General features: G+C 43.7%; 1 protein-coding gene across 1 annotated transcript in view; it reads left to right on the plus strand.

The window, feature by feature from the left end:
- Positions 1-3788: 3788 nt before the first annotated feature.
- PDLIM4 (PDZ and LIM domain 4) overlaps positions 3789-23204 on the plus strand; it is a 66608-nt gene continuing 47192 nt past the window's right edge. The window contains exons 1-2 of the mRNA XM_035105414.2: positions 3789-4084; positions 18579-18730. Coding sequence (XP_034961305.2) covers positions 3992-4084; positions 18579-18730 — 245 coding nt within the window. The 5' untranslated portion in view covers positions 3789-3991. The remainder of the gene's footprint in view (positions 4085-18578; positions 18731-23204) is intronic.

The following is a 23204-nucleotide window of genomic DNA, read 5'->3' on the forward strand; positions in this document are numbered from 1 at the left end:
ATAGTTCACCCTAAAAATAGTAAATGAAGTTGGACTTTGTATTAAACACATGCCTTTTGTAGACAGATGAAGGGAGATACAGTATTTGCTTTAAAAGAGGACCAGAATGGAGCATTCAGATAAAGAGATGAAAGCCTTGCAGTAGAAAGGGGAATGGGAAAAAGCGTTTATCAAAATTCTGGGGAGGCAAGAGGTGTGTCTGTGTGTGGGGACCCATCTGCTGTCAGAATTGTTAATAAATTCTGTTTTGTTTTAATGGCAAATATAAAAATGAATGAGCAAATGTGTAAGCTTTGCCTGCAGTTTCTACAGAGGCAGCACACAATAGGGCTAAACTAATAATAAAGGAGAATTATATTTCAGTAAAGTCTTTAACAGCCTATCATTTCACACTCTGTTGATGTTTCTCAAGTAAGACAGGTGTTACCTTTCAAAGGGGACTCAAGACTTCAATTACTTATTTTAATGACTTGCACTCCCATACAAAGAGTGACATAGACAAGGAACTACTACTATAAAAGAAATCATTGGGGGAGGCTGTTGCTCAGGATGTATGTTCAATCCCCAGCATCTCCTGGTAGGCTAAAGATCTTGGCTGAAGTTCAGGAAAGCTGCTACTAATCAGTGTAGATTAGGGGTTGCTAACTTGGTGCCTGTGGATGCACAGGCACTCATAGAGACCTTCCAAGGTGCCCAAAGGGTCCTATCTCGTTTCCACCTGAAACTAGGATTGAATAAAGAATTTATTATGGCCAATAATATAGGATGTGGTGTGTGGTTGGCCGTGAGTTTCTTCAGTTGCAAATGTGCCCCCGGGCCCCCAGAAATTGGCAAACTCTGCTGCAGACAATACCAAGCTACATGAACCTATGGTGTGACTCAGTATAAGGTTTCTTACTATTCTACTGCTAGGTAAATGGCTATGAGTTTCTTTTTCTTGCCCATAGTTTTGTCCATTTTGCTTAGCATTCTCTGTTCAGGATACACACAATGCTAACAACATACGATAACTGCCAATATATCTTCTGCCAAATAATTACAATTCCTACAGATCCTGCCATCACAAATCCATGGGCACATTTCATGCTGGTTTCATTCAATACATTGAGAAGCAGTGCATAGTACTGTACAGTACAGAAATACTGCATGGGATACATGCAGTATTTCTGCATGTGTCCCAGTATTGGTAAACCAGTCGTTATAGGAACTGTCATGCAAGTGGCAGTGATATATGGAATCAATAAATCCCCTTAGGCAATCTGCACGCAAAATGTTGAAATGTGCACCAGCAATCCTAGGTTGTACTATTGGGATTGCATCAGCAATAATAGTTATGAGGTTTGCCTAAGGTAGCCTAGAAGTGTTAGTATAATACAGGCCTTTACAACAGGGTAGATTGTAAATCCACTCCATCAATCAGACTGCAATATCACTTGGGAAAGATTTATTACTAGGCAGCTGCCTTTAAATATCCATGGTGTTAATTTCATGTGTAAGGACTTTTTAAAAGTGTTGTGTTGTTTTGTTTTATTCCTGCCATTCTAATAGTATGCTGTGCCCTATCTCATGTCAATGACAGAGTTGCCTTTAAAACTTCAGTAATGAAAGGAAATGTGATTGCCAGTGGGGCACTGTGGCTCACAAAAGCTGCAGAGGCTGGGAATGTTATATGGTATGTTACCACATTCCACTAACCACAAAAGCACAGCCACTTCTTTACAAAACTTGCACCTCTCTCTAGATAGGGTGGAAAGTGATAGAACTGGAAAATGTTGCGGCATCAATGGAAACTTAAGTTCTACTGATTTCAATGGGCATTATGAGAGGGGTGAAAATGTGAGGGAGTTCAGGTGAAATTCCCAAATTATGTGAATTCCTAAACTAATTATGAGGTTCCTCAGCAAATGACTATATAATATATGTTTGGAAATTGCATTGAAACATTTGATACAAGCAAGCTGAAAGTGTTCAGAATCTTTGATAAAAATGAAATGGGCAGATATGAAGAAAGTCCAATTTTGCACACCTGTGCCTGAACAAGTTCTCAGTAGTAGATCTCATGGTATATCGGGTTCTCTCTCTCTCTCTCTCTCTCTCTCTCTCTCTCTCTCTCTCTCTCTCTCTCTCTCTCTCTCTCTCTCTGTGTGTGTGTGTGTGTGTCTGAGTCCATTTTCACCGAATCATGTTTCAAACAAAGCCAATTTTGTTTAGACTTCCTTGCAAGAATGACTTTCTTGTTCCTGTCTTTACTGGAAAATGTGGGGTTTCCCACTTCACTGGCAAGCTGTGTATTTCCTTTCCATAATTTCCATGCAGGTTACTTCCATGATTCCTGCTACCGGTAATTGTAGTTACAGGTACCAGGAATTATTTAACTCACCAAGACAATCTATCTATCTATCTGTTTACACACCTTTGCTTTCTCTATTAACTCATTCTGTTGCAAAGAAGAAATTCATGGGAGCAAGTGCTTTCCTCCACACTCTGGGACTGCAAAAAGAATCAAAGGAAGAAATGTTAGAGCATTTGCCTCTCACAACTGCAACCCAGATGGACTCTTTATGCCATGTTACCTCTGAGAATGCACAGAGACCAGGTCAATTAAAGGTCACAGAGTTGGGTTGCAGGAGCATTTGGCACCTTATCAATTATTTGCACAACAGCCACCTAGTGAAGGCAAGCCTACAAGTCTATGTGATTGCAGGGAGCAGGTTTGCATGCAAATTCTCCTGTCCACACATGCAATGTCAGCATGTGGTTGAAACAAGAGGGCATCTAAGAAATCTCCTTTCATGTCTTTGGGTTTTGGTTCTGTGCCCTAGACATGGTGCTTCCCAACCTGCCCAAAATATGCATAGTGCACTGGCATAGACTTTTCATGATCTTCTTCAATTATGCTACATTCCAAAAGGCAGGAGAAAAGACATGCCACACAAAACTCCTGATTTTGCAAGTACAGTAGTAGGTGTGTGCATGCAGCATGCAGGTGGGGGAAGTGATGCTACGGTATTGTTTTTAGAAGTCTATGACATGGCTAATTTGGGGGTGCTGGTTAGGGGATGGGGCTTGTGGATTTTATTACTTTATCCAAGTATACCCTTTAGCAGAGGTGCTTTAGGTATTCGCGAAGCAGATGGGGACATCTATGGGGTTTAGACCTTGGCTTTAGGACCCAGCCCCTATTATAATCTCTCCTCTCTCTCTCTCTCTCTCTCTCTCTCTCTCTCTCTCTCTCTCTCTCTCTCTCTCTCTCTCTCTTGACAGCAGGTGAGCTACTGTTTGCCAAGTTATTTTCAAAGCCGTTTTCGTTAGAATTTTCCCCGGCTCTGCTCTTTCGTTTTATGTTTTTAGTCCGACACTCCCTCGCTGTATGCTTTTGGATGGCTTTATCCAGCATTTATCTGTCCTGAAGATAGTTTTAATCACACTTTTGTGGGCCCCTGGGGAATATTTTCCATGAAAGGTGAAGGTAAGAAATGTTCTATATACACAGCCCAGGCTGCTCATTTCTTCTTTTGTGTAATTCGAGAACTGGTGAGCAACCCACTAGTCCTTGGTGAGAAAACAACAGGTAGGAAGGGCTGTGTAATACTATGAAACTCCTACAGCTAAGGGACCTGACTAGAAGACTGAGAGAGAGAAGTTCTCCAGCTTCTCCAACAGGGCTCCTTGGAGCGGGAGGGTCATCCTGAGGACACCTGAGAGCGACCCGTCGGACTCCGAAGCCCCGACCGCCCTGCGCGCCAAGCGACCCGCCTCTCCCCGCCTCTCCTCTCCCGCCTCCTCCTCCTCCTCCTCTTCTCCCCGAGGTGGAGAAACAGAGAGACGTCAGGCCGGACCGGAGATTAGCAGTGGCTTTAAGTGGATTAGAAAGCAGCCGAGTTTGGGAGAAGCGAGCGGAGAGTGAGCGGAGCAGGCGCCGCTTCGCCCCCTCAGGCTTCAGCCTCTCTCTCTTTCGCTCGCTTTCTCTCTCGAACTGAGGCGCCCCGCCATGCCCCAGACAGTGGCTCTGAGCGGCCCTTCGCCGTGGGGCTTCCGGCTGGTCGGGGGCAAGGACTTCAGCACCCCGCTGACCATTTCTAGGGTAAGTCTCCCGAGGGAGAAACCGCGTCCCTTTCGTTTTCTTCCGGGGGGAGGGGGAGGGGACGGGCTGGCTGCTGCCTTGAGAAGCACCTCAGGCACCGGCCGGCGCGAGGCTGTCACCATGCCCTGACCCGCGTTGGGCTCGGCTGGGCTGGCTGCTGAGGGGACTACGACCTGCGCGCCGCCAGGCGAGGAGGGGGGAACTCGGTCAGTTTGGGCAGCGCGTGAGGCGAGGGAAACCAGCAAGCCTTTTGCGCCCTTTCCTATTAACAGGGGCTCTCAACCGGCGGGGGGTAGGGAGACGACGGTGCCCCGTCTTGGCTCCCGGACGCCGCAGCCTCTGAGGCAACTGCGTCGCTGCGGAGAGCAGCAGCAACAGCAACAAAGGCGGCATTCCAGGGAAGCCGAGCGCTCTGTGGAGCATCGCTCCCCTCCGAGGCACTTGTTGCGCTGCTCGAGTTCCGCTCGTCGCTGCTGGATGCGGGAGGGTGGCATGGCTTGTGAAAAGTTAAGAAGACGGAGGAGGCAGGATCAGGACCCGCCTTCAGGGGTGCTGAGGCATTAGGCTGGTTTTGCCCAGCTGCTTTGGTTTCAAAACTCAGAGGGTTTCAAAACTCAGGAGTTTCCTCTTTGGTGCTGTAAGTGGATAAGAAGGCTATTATTTGGGATCGGAGTGTGTGCTAAGCAAAGCTGGGTGGCGACTTAGATTTAAAGGAGGAGAACCTGGAACCGTGGATCTTTAAAATCAAGAGCGGGCTGCTGAGAGACCAGAGAAAGATGTTCTCGTTTAAAAGCGATGGGTTGCTGCTTTTAACTAGCGGGTTGGGTCGCCTGGGATCTGTTCCAGGGAAGCAAGTGAAAGAGTTTGCACAAAGTGGTCTGACTGGGTGTTGTGTTTGGCCCACCAATGAATGCAGAGCGTCAGCGCAGAGCAGGGAACCTCCAGCCTTTGAAGCGATTGGGTTTATCTGCTGTTTATCTCTTTTCTGCTTGGTTCCCAGCATTTTCGAGCGCTGTGTAGGCAAGGCAATTCTTGGACCAGTCATTTATCAGGAATGGCTCTCCTGAAATTATACCTGGGGTGCAAGACTTTCATATCTGGTTTAAACAAGCTGATCCCATTCATGTTGACTGGGAAGTAAGTTTTCCTGACAGTCGTGGGACTTTAGCTATGAAGTTAACTTGTTTTGGGTTGGACTGTTCACCTCAGCTTACAGTCCTAAGCATGCAACAGTGCAGCGTCCTAAAATGTCTGAGAAACAAGCTTAGGATAATTCTGGAATTGTATGAATAATAACCATTACTAATTATTAACCACCCAAAGAATATGATTGAAGCCTGGCTTGAAATGCCAATAAAGTGCCTACTGATCAGAATGTTTGATTTCTAGAAGTGTTTCAGAAAAACGCAGGTCTGTCATTGTATAATGTAAAAGGAGGTTGGGATATTTCACCATTTTAATTTTATTTATCCCAAGGCAGCATCCCAAGGCAGTCAGTTTGGCCACTGTGAAAACGTCCATATCTGGGTACTGTAGATAGCATGGCCCTCTTCCTACTATGTCCCGTTCTGGCACAGCTACTCCTGAGCTATCAATGTAACACTTTACATTTAGGATTGTGGCGTTATATAGTGGAGAGCCTGCCCTGAAGTATTCCTGGTTCTTTTGCTCCATACAAGATCTCTGGATTTCCTTGTGAAAATGGCATTTATTTTATTTTTTTGCTTTGTTGTAATGAAAAATGTTCTCTGTTTGGCCCACAGTTCAGTAAATCACAAATCCCTCCCCTAGATATGGATATATGTACACTTCTTGAGCTTCATTAAGCACGTGAATGTACCACAGGGCAATAGTGGTTTTAAGAAATGAGGAAGCTGTTTCTAATAGGAGCCCAGTAACTAGCAAGATGTCCTTCCCTCTTGGAATTTTTGAAGTGTCTACTTCAAAACATGCCTCTAACAGAAACCATATATTTACCGTAGATACTAGAGAGCATCTGATTCTTTCCCTCTCCCCCATCCAGCCACACAATGACTGCAATCCTATACACACTTTCTTGGAAGTAAACCCCTTTAAACAGAGTTAAATACATTTCTGAGTAAACAATGCATAGGCTCTGGATGCAAATGTCAACTCAAAATGCTGTAAATACTTTCAGCAGTTGAAATTTGAAATACATAAATAGAGACCCATCAAATTTGTGGATGTTGTTTTCTCTTTCGCTCTTACATTTGTCCTGTTCACATATTCACCACTCACAAACCAAATGGCCTGCTTGCATGTTTTCCTATAGCCATCTGGTTGACCTTTGTGACACTAGGATGCTGGACTGGGTGGGCCTGATCCATCAGGCTCTACTTATGTTCTTACATAAAAATGCAAAGTGCATGGGAGGAGTAAACCCCCTCCCTTCAACCAACATACTTTGTTGTGCCCTCTTCCTTCAGACACTCCTCCCACCCACTCCAGCTAATTAATTCCCTGTTTGACTCTTTCTGCAAACCATCCCAGGTGCCTACCATAATGGTATTTTAAAAGCAGTATTTGGTGTCAGTTTTCAAGGGGAAAATGTAACAGGGCTTGCTGGGAGAAAAAAAGAAAAGGTACAGACAGGCCACTAGGCAATACCTGTCAGACTGAGTTTTCCACAGATATTAAGGAAGCTAAAAAGTGAGATATGAATTGCTAGACCAGACCAGGGTTCATATGGAAGTAATGGGGGATATATATCATTTCTGCCCAGGATCCAGCATTCCCTACTTCTAAATATGGAGTTTCTATTGAGCTACTGTAGTTGCCAGCCACTGACCAACTTTTGCCCCCTGAACTGAACTCTTGTGATGTTACAGAAGTATGGGGGTCATAGGTGCCAGAGATATGCCTTAGTTTTATTGTAGAAGCCACATGTGAGTTCCTAAGCATATTGGCCTGAAGATGAGATGAGAGAGGAACAGAATACGAACAAAATTTCTGAGAGCTAAAAATTTCAGGTAGGAGGAGACTGAAGCTGGCTCTCAGCCAGATCTAATGAGAAGAAAAGCTCAAGGGAGGCCTTCAAAGCAAGAAGCTTTTAGACACCTGAACTTATCACAAAGGTGATTTCACTGTGCTGGAGGATATAAATTCATGTGATAAGACCAGCAGCAGCAGGTGATGTCAACAGAGCTGGGGCTAATGAGAACAAAAGGGCAGCTTGGACCACTTTGAAACGGAATGAGCCACAGAATAATAGAATTGTAGAGATGGAAGATATCATGAGGGTCATCTAGTCAAACCCTCTGCAATGCAGGAATCTTTTGTTCAACGTGGAGCTCAAACCCATGACCCAGAGATTAAGAGTCTCCTGCTCTACTGACTGAACTATCCATCATGAGCCATCTTGCCAGTCAGTGATCATCAGGACCTGCCAGTCCTGTTAATCAGATCAAAGCTTGTTCAACTTCTGTTAAGCATGGAGGGATGCTCCTTTACTATTTAGGAGGGTGCCAAATGGTTGGGTAGTTGTAAAGATTTTTCTTGTAGGCCACTGCAAGCTATGCGAGGAACCTGGGCAGACTTTACATTGTGGTGGCTATAGTCATGGCTGCAGTCATGCCATCTTTTTCAAATCCTAGCACTCTTTTTTTTCCCCTAAGGAGAAAAACAACAGTGCTTTGGAATAACAAAACAAACCATCTGTTTAAAATAACAGAGCTTTATATTTTAAAGTCTCTTCCCCACCTCAGCTTGAGAAAGGGAATCAGTACAATAATCTCACGTGATAAGAAAACAATTGAGGTACTATTTCTTATTCACCTGGAAACACAAAGCAAATGACATGTGACCACCTGGCCAGCAGCTTTCCAGTGCTGCACTAGATTCCGCCTGCAGCAACACTTTTGAAATCTTGTTTTCATAAACTGAGTTTCAGGGAGAGGAGACACTGCAGAACTTGGCACGTTGTGTGCTACAGGCTTGTTAATACAAAGTTAACCTTGCTATGATTTAACCCAATGGTTAGTAATTAAAGAGTAGGGCTGCATTTTGCCTTTCAGAGAGGCCTTTTGAAGCAACTTCATCTGAGATTATGACCATTTTAGTAGTTAATAAAAATTAACTTTGAATCCTCCTCCCCCAACAACAAAACGTTTACACTGCTAAAGCTAAGCTATTCAACATATCCCAAGCTCTTTTCCTAATATAGAAAATCAGCTACTGTCCCAGAGACATAGGGAACATTTAATCTCAAATTGAAATATAAAGTAATCCTACAATAAGTTGTTACCCATTTCTTCTTCAGGCTGCCTCGAAAAATGGATATGTAAAAGTCTTATATACGTTACAAAGCAGCAAGGAATTTTTTATTTTTTATTTTGTATTAAAACAGTATTTTATCACAAAAATACAGAACTTGGTAATTGAGTTAGCAAACATGGTACTATGCTATTTAGACCATTCCATTTTGAGTATTGTGTCAAAAATACTGGCTTCCTTTGTCTTTTCATTGCAAAAGTTTATGAACTTTGAATCTTGGGAGTGTCTTAAAGGACTGAACATTTCTGTTTGAAGTCAAATAGATAACTTGCCTTTTTATATCACTTTTGTAGCCATTTTGTGTTTGGGATAGGTATACATAATGGCTCATAAAGCTGTCACATACATTGCAAGGAGAAACAGCTGCTAAGAGGTGCCCCCCCCCCGCCGCCGCCACAGCCTGCAAAATTCATTCTCTGTAGCTGCATTCAGCCTGGAAGAAATCGCTGCAGTAAATGGGAATCACATCCAGCAACCCTAAAAGAAAATGCCAAAGACAGGCAAATGAATAACTTTTCAAAACTATTCTATTTGTAATTGTGACAGTCAAGTTGAATATCTTGGGCTGCAAAACTCTATATATTCTTCTTAATTTAGATAGGTTTTGCCCAAATCCCATTATTTTAATGGGGGGATTTTAATAACGCAGACCTTGAGTAGTAGCAGGCAAGGAACATGTGACAAGGTACTGATGAGGAGTGAGTAAAATAATACAGACATCTGTTAAACAAGCACATAATAGATATGCCCAGAGGGAAAGCAATTGGTCTCTAGGCATCAACACTTTTTGTTTATTTTAAAAAAAAGTTTGCTAGCTCTGTGTCATTCTCCTTGGCACCCTTTGGTATTTAATGGAATTTATCACATCCAGAGAACCATCAGATAAGCTATTCTTCAGTGGTTTTAAGTGTGGTCCTGTTCAGGTTCACTCAGAAATTAGTCTCACTGTGTTGTGAGGTTTATTCCCTAACAAATGTGCATTGGACCACAGCCTTACAGAGCAATCCTATAAATGTTCACTCAGAATTAAGCCCCACTAACCAGGCACTGTGAACCTTTTTGGGCCAGTGAGCACATCTGGAATTTGGACAAACAGCTAGTCACAAAGTTGCTGCCATTGGGGCATGGTGTCGGGGGCGTAGAGTGGGTAGCAGGAGCCTGGGGCGGGGCAAGTGTTGCATGCCCCCTGCGTTAGGAACTGGCTGGATGAGAAGGATTGGTGGAATCCACCCAACCAAGAGCCCCGCAGGGAAGGCACAGAGGAAGAGCATTTCGAGTCTGGGGACTGGTGGTGGGACTCTGGCCTCACCTCAGAGGAGGGGAGAAGCTGAGATGTGCTAGAAGCAGGGTGCAAAGAGAGGACAGGGTGAGGAGATTTCCAGTTTTGATGTAGGTGCTGATAGTGATGACAGAGGGGAGGTAGAACCTGCAATACTCCCTCAAGGCCACTCTGACAGCTTCTCTGGTGACAGCTTGCTTCGTTAAGGCAGGATTGCCCTCTGTGTGTTCTTTGTTCTGCTTCCTTAATAAAGAAACTAACTGCAAGTTAGCCAAGTGTTTCTCTTCTTTCTCTGACCTGCGAACAACCTTCTCTCCCTGTTGGCTCCTTGACATTCTGGTGGACTGGGCAGCAATCACTCCATTCGCTGGCCAGCATCTAATCAAGGGAGTCTCTCCTTGCAAACTAGCCCCGACCTGGGAGCAGAAGTAAGGCAGATAAATGTGAAGCTAATAGCACTGCTGTGTTGCCTTGACCTCCTGTCCTTGCAGCTAGGCCCTCTGGACAACACACGTGGCTCTGGCATTGCTTTCCCGCCTTCCTCTTCCTCCCTGCCTCTTCTGTGGTTGGTGGTGGCGGCACACTTGCAGCTGTGCCTCTGCCAGCCATAAGGAGGGACTACTACTGCCCAGCACAAAAGGCCTGGCACAGGTGTGGCTTGCTTCCCTACAGCTCTGGCCTTAACGTGGGAGCCTGTTGTAGAGGTGCCTGGTTGCGTCCCCTCATAAATTTGCACCCGGGGCCATGGCCTCCCTGGTCCCACCCCCACTACATGACAAAAATGGCTGCCATGGTGGCATAGTGTTTAGGTTGGGAACATGTGCCAACAACTATCAATGTCATAAAACGTTACAGATATATACACTAGAGCAAATCTAGCTTTTGAGTGTTAATTTGAAGCAAGGAAGATATTGTTGGTTGGCTGTCATCCATCTGCCTTGGGAGACAATGGAAGAGTGCCCTTTCAGGGGTGAAGTCAAGCTGTTGGAGAGTTACAGTGCCTGTTGTGGTTGTAGAGACCACAAAAGAAGCCTTTGTGTCTTATGGCTGGAATATGCTTATAGATCTACTTGTGTATATACTATAGATCATGTGTATAATGTAATCAATCATGCAATACAGCATGGGTGGTATTTCTCAACAAAAATGGTGTAGCTGCAATAATGGTTATTATTTCCTTTATTTAACAGTGGTTGGCTCCTGATAAATTACTAGTTTTTGGATTTGCTGTGGAAAATTCAGTTCTATTTCTTAAGTAGAAATGTGTGGGTCTTTATGGCTCAGTTTTAAATTTCCCTGCTTGTGCTTTCCCCCCACAGAAAACTAAGAAAATCTTGACTTTGTGCGTAAAATGAATTACTTTAATTAATCAGCCCCACTGATAATCTGGGATAGGAAATCAGACAGAAGTAATGATTCATGTTGTTCCATTCCTTCAAGGTCTGACCTTGGTGGAAGCTTAACAAAATAAACCTCACACACCCTAAACATTTTCAAGCTTTGCCAAGCTGGACAAAACAAAACACATTCAGCCTAATGGAGGGGATTTACAGAACTTTTACAATGTTAGTGTAATGACATCAGTATTTTAAAAACAAAGTTTAAACTATTGTTCTCCTGACGCAGGTGCTCCAAGTTTCTGTGGAAATAATATGCAAACATCAAGGTTCCCACTTTGAACCAAGGCCTGAAACCATTTCATCCATTTCTCAAGTAGACTGTCATGATTTGACATTTTCAACAGAAAAACAACCCTAAACATTTTAAAATAGAAAGTGTCAGTGAGTCCAAACCTTGTACCTGAAATAAAATGGGAATAGGATCAGGTTCCCAGTTTATAACAGTGATGCTGCTAACACATACCCAGTTAAGTATAATTACAACATGTAAATTTAATAGTTTGATATTGTAATCAGATCAGTCCAGCTATTGTGTGTATATTTATTCAAAAGAAGCAAAAACAACAACATCTAGTTTTAAAAGGATTGTTTTCATACTCAACCATTTGTTGTGCAAAAGCTCTAAAAGGGAGTAAACAGAGGGCAGTAAATTGAATTACAGAAATGGCACTAAGAGATAAAAAATATAATCGCCATGCACATAATTGATACACAAAGAATATAAATATATTTATATTGTTAGAGACATCTAAGTGAGTGCACCAAGAGGTCCTAACAGGGCTGTCTTAAGTATATTTGGCGCCCTGGTGCCGTGGTGCGACGGATCCCTCTGGTGCCCCCGCCCCACCCCATTTCCCAGCGTGGCGGGCGGGCGGAGCTGCGCGGGCGGGCACAACGCGGCTGCTGGGGGTGCATCTCCGCGGCGGGAGGGTGGGCACAGCTGCGCAGCGCCCCCTGGCAGGCGGGCGCCCTGGCGCCCTGCGCCACCCAGCCTGGCCGTAGGGCCGGCCCTGGGTCCTAATTTTATGATTCAGAAATGAGGGAGATTTGCTTAATTTAATTAGATGAGCACAACGGCTTTATTGGGGTGAGTGCATGTGGTACCTCTTGGGCTCTCTTAAAAATATTTTCTCAGCACTGGGTGGCTAAGTCATGCACCCACCTTGACCCAGGGTAGACATTCCAATAGGGATAGAGATTCCTGTAAGTAAGGGCCCCCTGCTTTGGCGTTTGAGCTTGGCAGATGAGTTTGAAAAATTCTTGTAACAAGTTCTCAGCTCCATTGAACTCCTTGTCCCCTTGGTTCATGATCCTGGGCCATTTTGCTCCTAGAACAGACTCATTCCTGCTAGGCTCATTTGTGCCCTTTGTCTTGTGGGAGCTCTTGGGCTGCATTAGCAACTTTGCTTATGCTTCTGTCCTGTTACTATGCTTTACTAAAGGTTACCTCCTTACTTGTAAGTGTGAGCATCTGTGGTTGGGGGGTTTTTTTGGGGGGGGGGTGGAGCCAGGAGACTTTGTGCTGATTAGAACAGATTAAAGCACTCCTAGTGCCATTGTTGTCTGTTGTCACAGTCACCAGGTAGGCCCACTAGGGCTCATCCTTGAATAGGAGAAGGCCCACTGAGAAAGGAAAATGCTCTACATTTGTGCATTCCCTAACAGTCAGGGGCAGCCAACGCATGGAGCCAAGTGAGGCAATTGTCTCAGGTGGCAAGGTACCCAGGGCCAGTAGATCCCAATGTTGATCTTTCTCTCTTTCCCCCAATCCGTTCCTAATGTTGACCTTCACTTACTCCTTCTTCACTGGCAGGGAGAGGGGTTGCCTGAGGTGCTGAAATGTCTTGGTTGCAGCCCTGGTTACAGCCCTCATACTTGCCACTGGCCCTCAAAAACACCAGCGCTATGTCTCCACTTCCTATGTTTCCCATAACCTTTGGTACAAAATGTGTGACATGATGTCACTGTGCTGAGAGTCTCTTTATCCATTCTCCAGTTGATTCCCTTGGCCTTCAAGGGTTGGGATTGGCACATTATATGCTTTGTACTGTTAAATGTTTGCGGGGGAGGAGGGAGAAAGAGCTGCAAGGTTGCTGCTTTTGGCAACAGCCATATGATTCCTGTAACTGAAACATGTAATTCTACCATTAGAGGATGACATGGATGGGGAAGCCAAGCACTGTGGTGCTCTGCTTCCCTTTTCCTCACTCGTGAGATAACTCGGCTCTTCTTGGCTGGCAACAAGATTCATAACTAAAACCATACATTTTAGCAGCAGGCTCTTGCAATCTCTGGAGAGGGATAGCTTTATACTGTGAATGTGAAGGAAATGTGTCAGTCTCCAGGGGACAGAGCTGAGCACTCCACACATCAGCAGATGGAAGCAGCCCTCACAAAGGCATTGATCCTGTTCTCCCACATTCATGGCTAGACGAGAAGTTGTGGGTAGTAGCGTTCAGAAGGTTGGAGAGGTAATGGGATTAAAAGACCTTTAAAAAAAACCCAACAACAACCCTAACTCTTGCCTTTCCTTTACCAAGCTTGCACAATTAACTGGAAATATTTAGTGTTCCTTTGCCACTCATTGGGTTGGATTCAAAGAAGAGCAAGCACTCATGCAGTAAGGCTTTCCTGGCTCCTTCCACCATTGTACCCTCATGCACCCTGCAAAAAGACATTCCTGGGGGTTGAGGGACCCTTTGGAACAGCATAGGGTGTTTGCAAACAAACCAGTATAAAATACCGGCCATGCATTGTACTGAAATATGATTTACTCAGGACTCTTTTCTATATTTTGCAAGGGGGGAAAAGCAGGGAGAAAAATTACAGCAATAATTAGCACAGAAGATTATATTATCATCGACAGCCAAACTACATGCAGCACCATTTTAACAGTAAATAGCATGTGTGAGGGTTTGATCTATGCCGGAACCCTAAAGGGGTAGCAGCTGGCTCTAACCTTTTGGCCCTCATTGTGGTTACAATCCAAATTGGGTACCCTGTGTCTGCTAACTGCCATGTAGTAAACTCTTTCTGATTCATAGTTCAGTCTCTAACACTGTGCTGAACCAGAGAAAATGCAAACAAACATCTTACCTTCGGAGGTCATGACTTCATTTCCCTCATGTGTCAACTATCTGTATAGTAATCACACAAACAGATGAAAAGCAAGGAACTAGATTGGAGGATGCCTGGCATCCCTTTCAGCCCTGCAATGAAAGCAGAAATGAAGGTACCATTGTCTGTTAAATAGCCCTGCTTTGCTTGGCTCTCTGCAAAATACAATAGAGAACTTTCAAGTTCAGAAACTTTTCTAGTCTAGACAAAACAAACAACAAACTCAAACATCCAAAGGAAGGTGTCTGTCGTGCACTGAGTCACTTCATTCAGAATTATGTAAGTTCATCTTAAGTCTTCCTTTGGCTTGCATACGTTTTCCACCCCCATACCAAGAGAGTTAGATTTATTTAAAAATAATAATAAATAATAAAAACAAAAAATAAAAACTTACATGATTGTAAATTGCAACTCATCTGCTCCTTGCCAAAACTGATTGCAGTGAATTGTAATCAATAACAGTGATATTTGCAATCCACTAAAACAAACTCTTCTGTGTTGTTGTTTTAATGGAACCCAGTTAATGAATCTTATTTTAATACAGTCTTTGTCTGGTCTCCATCTTAAGGAACTACTAGGTAAAGGTAAAGGGACCCCTGACCATTAGGTCCAGTTGTGACCGACTCTGGGGTTGTGGCACTCATCTCGCTTTATTGGCCGAGGGAGCCATCATACAGCTTCCAGGACAGGTCATGTGGCCAGCATGACTAAGCCACTTCTGGCGAACCAGAGCAGTGCACAGAAACGCCATTTACCTTCCTGACGGAGCAGTACCTATTTATCTACTTGCACTTTGACATGCTTTCGAACTGCTAGGTTGGCAGGAGCAGGGACCAAGCAACGGGAGCTCACCCCGTCGCGGGGATTCAAACCGCCGACCTTCTGATCGGCAAGCCCTAGGAGCTGTGGTTTAACCCACAGCGCCACCCGTGTCCCATAAGGAACTGCTAGTTTGGGACAATTCTAAACTTAAACCTTTTCGTGGAACATTTTAGTTTTTGTGCTTTGGTTAATAAAAATATGTTGCTATGCAGGTGTTCTTTTATATATATATATATATAAATCTAGTCCTTTAAAAGTCAGCAGTAAGCTATTTCTTCAGCTTCCTCTCGCCACCATCTCAGTTCTGAAAAAAATAGGCCTATAAGGGGTTTAATAAAAGGCAATAGCTAGAAGTGTCAGACTGAATGTTTATGTTTTATGACACAGCATCTGTATAATATTTTAAAGTTATGTAATACAGCATCTGAATAGAAAAGTGACTCTGTCAATATGTGCTTCCAGGGTTGCTGAATGAGTGTTTTTTTACGAAATAGAAAGCTTAAGAACCTGAATAAAATGCTTCTTATACAGCCGCTGAGGTGTATATAAAGTAGGAATATAACAGACCACCCAAAACTATAGCAGATTAGATAGCAGCCAAAATAGCTAGGGGAGTTCCAAAGCCTGATTTTTTTTAAAAAAGAAAAAAGCTTTGAGTGCCCTCCTAAATGTAAGGAGTGAGGGAGCTATTCAAGAGGGGAGAGTTCCAGAGGTTGTAGGCCAACACAGAAAAGGACCTGTAGGGTATTGTCACCTTAGGAGTTCCTGAAGGTATGGTTAGAGAGGCTTTTTAATCTTGGTCAGGATTATAGTCCTAACCTGACACAGTTCCAATTGACAATTCTGCAGTGCCAGTCTTGCATATATTTCGGTGCTGATGTTAATGGGGGAGGGGAAGAAAGAGAGATGAGGGGAATTGCCTGAAAGACAAGGAAGGAGCTGCCTTCTGTGGACTGAGGGGTTTGCTAAATTCAAACAGAAAACGATGAGTTTTTGTTTTGTGGCTTGGACCCTACCTCTGTTTTATACTTAATTTTGTTTTGTGATGGCACCCTCAATCATTTGCATATAAAAAAAACACTCATCTAACCTAAAGAAAATAGGTTTCCAATCTTACATCATTCATGTGCTATGCAATTCGTTTCCGAAAAGCCTGCTTCAGAGAATACTGCTCTTTTATTGTTTGTTGTTTGTTTGTTTGTTCTGTTACTTTAAATTATTACTGGCTTTCTGTGAATTAACAGAAAAGCCATATATAGTTACAGTAAGCTATTAACTAAAAACTACTGTGGTGAAAGTTTTGTCATCTATGATCCATAGTAAACAGCAAGTGCTTATTCATTTGTAAGAAAATCGATCTCAGTTTATCTAAAAGGAGTTACACATCTCCTGAGGAAACAGAATTATGGTCATTGCAATAAGAATGATCTCTTAACGCAGCAAGATATAATTAACCAAAACTCCAGAGAAATGTTTCATTAGATAACACTGGGGAAACCCAGCCAGATGGGCGGGGTATAAATAATAAAATTGTTGTTGTTGTTGTTACCATAGTAGTCTAGCTTTTCATGGCAATTGTGCTTGGAAGCAATAACAGATGCTGTGAATGACTGTGGAGAAAGCTAGAGGGTAAACATGGAGTTAAATTATTCACAAATTCATTGACCACTGATCTACTTCCATTATATCAGGCATCCCCAAACTGCGGCCCTCCAGATGTTTTGGCCTACAACTCCCATGATCCCTAGCTAACAGGACCAGTGGTCAGGGATGATGGGAATTGTAGTCCAAAACATCTGGAGGGCCGAAGTTTGGGGATACCTGCATTATATCATTATAGATTAATCTTGTGCACAAAGAATATTTGTTCTGATACCCAGTGGTTCAAGGAAAACTTTGTTTCATTTTGGAGTGTAGAACCCACTCCCCGTTTTTTCTTTCAAATTCAAACTACAGGATGTGTCATTAGCCTCCCTCAAAGGGAGTTGCAAGCTTTGCAAGATTTTGGCATTAATACAAAAACAGCAGGAGGGGAAGCGATAAAGATTTAATAAACAGCATGATATTTCATGCATGACTGGAAAGTGACAGGTAATCTGAACAGCAGTCAGGGAAAGTTGTTGCGGAAGATAACACCCTGGCAGAAAGCTATTAGAATAGTTGCCACCATGTTGACTGTTTCTTTTGATTATAGAAACAATTTCTCATTTGTCCCTTGAACTGAATGAGATGATCCGAAGCATGTGACAAAAGAGTGAACCTTGGCAGGGCCGGCTCTAGGTAGAGTCCCGGTGGCGCCGTGCGCCAGGGCGCTGGGCTGGTAGGTGGGGCGCTGTGCGGCAAAGCCGCACGGAAACCATACTGCACCCTGCGAGGGCGGGGGCGCCGGAGCGATCTCCGCCCCTCAGCGCCAGGGCACCCGACCTGCTTGAGACTGCCCTGAACCTTGGTAATAAAAATGCGGGTTTCCAAGGGCCAAATGCATTTGCAGTCAGCTCACAGTATAAGATTCAGCTTGGATTTATCTAGCTTTAGAATAAGTCTCAATTGCAACATTTCCCCCAGAATATCACTAATAAGTTAGCAAGGTGCAAGTTATATCCCTGTGACTGTCGTCTGGTGCTGGAATGCCCAACCTGAACATCTACATACTCTGTCTTCAGCTGCATATTGGACAGAAAGTGTGCTTTATCACCTCTCTGCTAGTGCACACCTCCCCCATAATGCAACATTGACTTCCCACTACTCTATGGTCCCTATTCACCAGGCCATGGAACTGTGTGGGAGTACAAATGCTGCACTGGTGGACTCTTGTATGGCAACCGCCGTATGCTCTCGCAAACAAGGAGCATGAATACATGGTACTGGAAGTCTCCACTGGATCAAAGAGCATGAGAACATTGTTGGGTGAAACCTAATTCAGTACAGTGAAATCTCAAAAATCCAGCAGATGCAGATTCCATAAGCATCCTTAACTTTGACTCCAGTGATTCTCCAGTGATATTTGGCCATACAAGTCAGCATGGGTTTCTGAAAAATAAGTCATGTGAGACTAATCTGATCTCATTTTTTGACAGAATTACAAGCCTGGTAGATGAAGGGAATGCTGTGGATGTAGCCTATCTTGGGTTTCAAACTTCTAACCTGAACTATTGTCAATGGAGACTAAGTTCACCGAGCTGTTTAACTTGAAATAGGCATGATGCTGGCCACATAACATATGGCACTCTAAAGAGAAAGAAATAAGCCAATACATTTTAATCTTAGTTACAATCCTTATGAGCTGGAAATCACTGCAGAGAGACTTTGGCCATTTGTAATGGATCAGCAGTTCTCCTGTGGGTTTCTCTGTTCTTTTCTGCTGGCTCTCTCAGTTCAAAGCTGCTCACTCAGGGAAGCTCTAAAAACAGTGTGCTACCAGTTTCTACTCTGTTTTCTTCACTCTCACAACCCCAACAAGAATAAAAGTCAATAAATGTCCTGAATCTGCTTTTTCTCCACATGCAGTTTACGTTGAGGAACAAACCTGAGTTGCTTGCGATTAAAACTTCATAGTAATTAAACTTTTCTTTCTCTCATGCAGATTAATCCTGGAAGTAAAGCCGCCCTTGCCAGCCTTTGCCCAGGTGATGTCATCTTGTCAATTAATGGTGAGAGCACAGAAAACATGACACACCTAGAAGCACAAAACAAGATCAAAGCTTGTCTGGATCAGCTGACCCTATCTGTGAACAGGTAAACTATCTGTGCTTGCCTTTTCATGCTGGCGTGCTACGCCTGTGCACACATTCACCAAAATATATGTACTGAATCTGTGGCTGGACAGTGGGATTATGCATCTGCTTGCACCTCACTCACAAATGTGCTGTGTGTAAGTATCCTAAATGTTGGAGGGTACATTCATATATCCATTGAGTGGTATTCAAGCAGGATTTACTCAGAGTAGACCCATTAAAATAAATGAACATGATAGGCCCATTAATTTTAATGGGTCCACTCTGAGTAAGACTTAGTGCATGGGTAGGCAAACTAAGGCCCGGGGGCCGGATCCAGCCCAATTGCCTTCTAAATCTGGGCTGCGGGCGGTCTGGGAATCAGTGTGTTTTTACATGAGTAGAATGTGTCCTTTTATTTAAAATGCATAGGGGCATAGGAATGTGTTCATTTCCCCCCAAAAAATATAGTCTGGTCCCCCACAAGGTCTGAGGGACAGTGGACCACCCCCCTGCTGAAACAGTTTGCTGACCCCTGACTTAGTTGAATACTGCCCATTCTCTCAAAATGTTCAACTTTTTACTTTCTAGGAGTAAAGATGACCCTTTTTAAAAAAGTCAACATGTTTAGGGATGTGTGCATAGACATATCAGAATGTATGAAGCAATTGACAGAGCACAATCAGTCGGTCATTTCCTACCAATTGTTCACGATACACACTTGTGGGTTGTGTAATGGATTTTTATCACACTGCATTTTCAAGTGCATCCTGTCCTTCTCTCACCCCAAGGAGTAGCCCTCAGGGCAAGTGAGCAACCTGCCCCGACAGGGGTTGAAAGTGAAGCTGAGGCTTTTTGAGCCTCTGCCTCCTAGACTCTTCCCGCCTTTGGAGAACTAGAGCAGATCCACACCATACATTTAAAGCACATTCAATGCACATTTTAAAGCCTGTGAATTCTAGCAAAGAATCACGGGAACTGTCTTTTTTTCCTAGAAAGAGGTGTTGGAATGTGCTGAGCACCCACACAAAGCTGTTGAGCTTTTCTCTTTTTAGGGGGGAACAACCACTTTCGGCAACCCTGCTGCTGACTTCCACCTCCAGTGCACAGCCACAATTACAATCACTGTGCCAACACGATCGCCGCAGCAACCCAATCGTCACACTGCACAGCCAAAACCCTAAAGGGCTGCTGGAACACACTTAAGAGGTGCTGGAACTCATCTGGTGAGTTCCGGCTGAAAAAAAGCACTGGGAAATGTAGTCTTTTAAGGATGATAGGAACTGTAGCTCTGTGGTGGGGAATCTACACTTGCCAGAATTCTTTGGGGGATGCCATGTGTTTTAAATGTATGTTGAATGTGCTTTAAATGTACAGTGTGGATCTGCCCCAAGTCTTTTAAAGCAACAACCCTCCTGAAGATAGGCACTTCTCCTGAGCTCCATGTCATCCTCCCTGAAAAACTCCTTGGTGGTGTGTACACCACTCAATTCTTCAAGTTCAGGGGAAAGGATCCTCTGCTGCACCCCAGAGGCAGTGGCTTAGTTTAGTGGGTGCAGGACAGGTTGCATTGTGTGTGTGTGTGTGTGTGTTCGCGCGCACACACATACACACAGATCTCCACTTGCTGCCCTTAAATATTTGCCGCCTGAGGCATCTACCTCACTCTACCTCTTGGTAGGGTTGGCTCTGTAGAAATGTAGAAAAGATCAGGGCGGTAGTAGGCGGAGGATATTATAGGGAAGCTTCTCAACTCTAATGATAGCTTAGCAATAGAACACACTCGGTAGAGAAGCTTTAAAATGCAAACTGAATGATCATCAGTTTCAGTGAATTTAAGTATTGCAAGTCTAGATGATAATCTGGGGCCCCGTTTCTTGCTATCATTCTCATATTGTAAGACAATGAGGTATGTGGGGGTGTTTATCTCTAGTGCAGCAGGTCTCCAATAACTGTGATTGAATGAGACAACATTGTTTAGAGACAACATGATGTAAAGCTGTCAACACAACATGTGTTTTCACATAACTTTAACTAGAATATTTCTGCACCAAATTAATCTATATTGTGACATGGCTAAAGAAGATTTCTGCCGTTTTGATAAAAGCTTAGCTGAACTAGGGAAATGAGTTTTGTAAACATCTGTGCGCCCCTCAAAAATTGCCTTCACCCCACCACCAGCAGTCCTAGAAAGGATATAAAAGCATTTACCCTGGGGGAGGAATAACCCTTGCAATATCTGAGAGCTGAGAGGGCAGCTTCTAACATCTTTGATCCATCTGCCTTCAGAACCAGTGAGAAAGTCTTGGCCTGTGAGGAACTAAAATCTAGCTGCTTATGCAGTCATGTTTTCTAGGAGACCTCCAGCCGATTGGTAGAACATCTGACATTTTTGCTACCCAGTGCCTTCTGCATTTGCACTGACCGGACGTCACCGAGTAGCTAAATCAGATTGGCTCTGTGGCCCCAAGAAGTCATCACAATAATTACACAATCTTTGAAAATTTTATCAATTATTGAAGGAGTAGTTCATGGAGGATAAGACTACCAATGGCTACTAGCCATGATGGCTATGTTCCACTCGTGGAGGCGGTATGCCTCTGAAAGCCAGTTGCTAGGAATCATGAGCGGGGAGAGTGCTCTTGTGCTCAGGTCCTTCTTTGGAGCTTTTCATAGGCATCTAGTTGGCCACTGTGAGAACAGGATGCTGTACTTCATGGGCTATTGGCCTGATCCAGCAGACTCTTATGTATTTAGGAAGACAAAGCCCAGTTAAAGTATTTTTTTAAGTGCCAAAGCAACCAAAGTTTGAGGGAACAATGACCACAAACATAATTAAAACTGGAAAGTAGAGTTTGGGGGAGTGCACACATTCTCAAAAATGTGTGAGAATGAAAATTCAACATAGTTCTAATTTTGATCACAAAACTTTTGCTCTGTAATGTTCCAATCTGTTGGAGAATAGATCTGTTACTTTTCCACAATTCCTCACTATTGTACACTGCTCTTTCTTGTAAGGATTTGATTACTGTCCAGGACCTACTAACATTACTGGGTGATACAGGGGTGGGTGGGTTTCTTTTGTTCCTTTCACTTCTCCATGTCAGGTCATTGCTGCATTTATGAATGCTTTATAAAGAATTTAAATCTAAAATATATTTGCCTCCAAAATTTAACAACCGCCTCTTTGTAAAAAGCAAGGTCTCTCCTAATGTGGAAAATCAATTTGTTTATTTTGTGCATCGGGTAAAGCAACTACAGTAACATTTTTATTGATTCTGTTTTTAGACTGGACCAAATTAAACATAGGGGTGATGTGGTTTATTATTATTATTATTTCTCCACTCAGCATTTAGCAATTTGTTGCATTCCTAACCATTCTGTCTGGCCAATAAAAGTTAGTCACTATTCAAGCCACATCCAGGTCTATTTTGTCACTGAGAATGAGTCATCCTTGCATAGCAAAACTTATCAAAAGAAATGGGAAGCAACCCTTCTGATAATTAATCTAGACCTCCCATACTTCTATAAAATCAGCATGTTTAACATCCATTCCTTACAAAATAAATAAATAAATACATATGTCCACAAAATTGTGATGTTCAGATATCAGAAGCACAGAATGCATTTGTTTTCATTTTTCTACTTTCAGGAAAAAAAATATTGCATTCTGTTACATAAAACTGATTTAGCATATACACTGAGCTGACTTTCACTTGTTAGATAATTAGATGAAATGTTGGAGGGCACATGTTGAGGTGGAACCTGGCAACCAGACCCTGTGTTGTGGGTGGGAACATTGGAGCGGCCACAGCCCCCTATTGGTGGTCCCTCAATCTTGGGAGCAATTGGGCCAGAGGGACGCCAGTCAAAGCAATCGAGGGACCACTATTTAACCCGATGCACGTGTCCCTGAGCTTCCTCTTTCAGGCTCAGTGCATCGGAACACCCGCCCACCTCCCCCTATATTTAAGGCTTGCGCTTGACCTTGCTATGCTGTCGTGTCATCTTTGGGACTGGGGCATGGCAGGAATTTTCCCCACTTGGATGATTGGCTGGTGCCACCTGGGTTTCGCCTGCCACATAGCAAATTGTCACAACTTGTAAGGTTGCAGATAGGCTCTGGTTCAGGTGGATAGGAGTGGCAGGATGCCTAGCCATCCCTATGCATTGGGTATTCCTTTAAGAGGGAATCCACAGACTCATGGTTGCTCTTCCCCGTGCGGGGTTGTGCCCGGAGCCTGAGTCCAGGGCTCATCTGGGTGGAGGCTCCTGCTTGCCACTGTCCCAGGTGTTCACCCAAGGCTGACCTATGGTTGGTGCCCAGAGTCAGCCCTGCCTGCAGGGCTGCAGGTAGCTAGTCGAACCAGAGCCTGTGCAACCACTCACTTGATTGTAATCAATAAAGTTGTGGCCTAAATTCTGACAAAAACCAAACCAAAAATTTGAGTCTTGCCTGAATTTATTTCTGGGGGTGGTTAACAGGTCTCCACACG

The sequence above is a fragment of the Zootoca vivipara genome, chromosome 2, assembly GCF_963506605.1.
Source record: "Zootoca vivipara chromosome 2, rZooViv1.1, whole genome shotgun sequence".
Classification (NCBI taxonomy): Eukaryota; Metazoa; Chordata; class Lepidosauria; order Squamata; family Lacertidae; genus Zootoca; species Zootoca vivipara.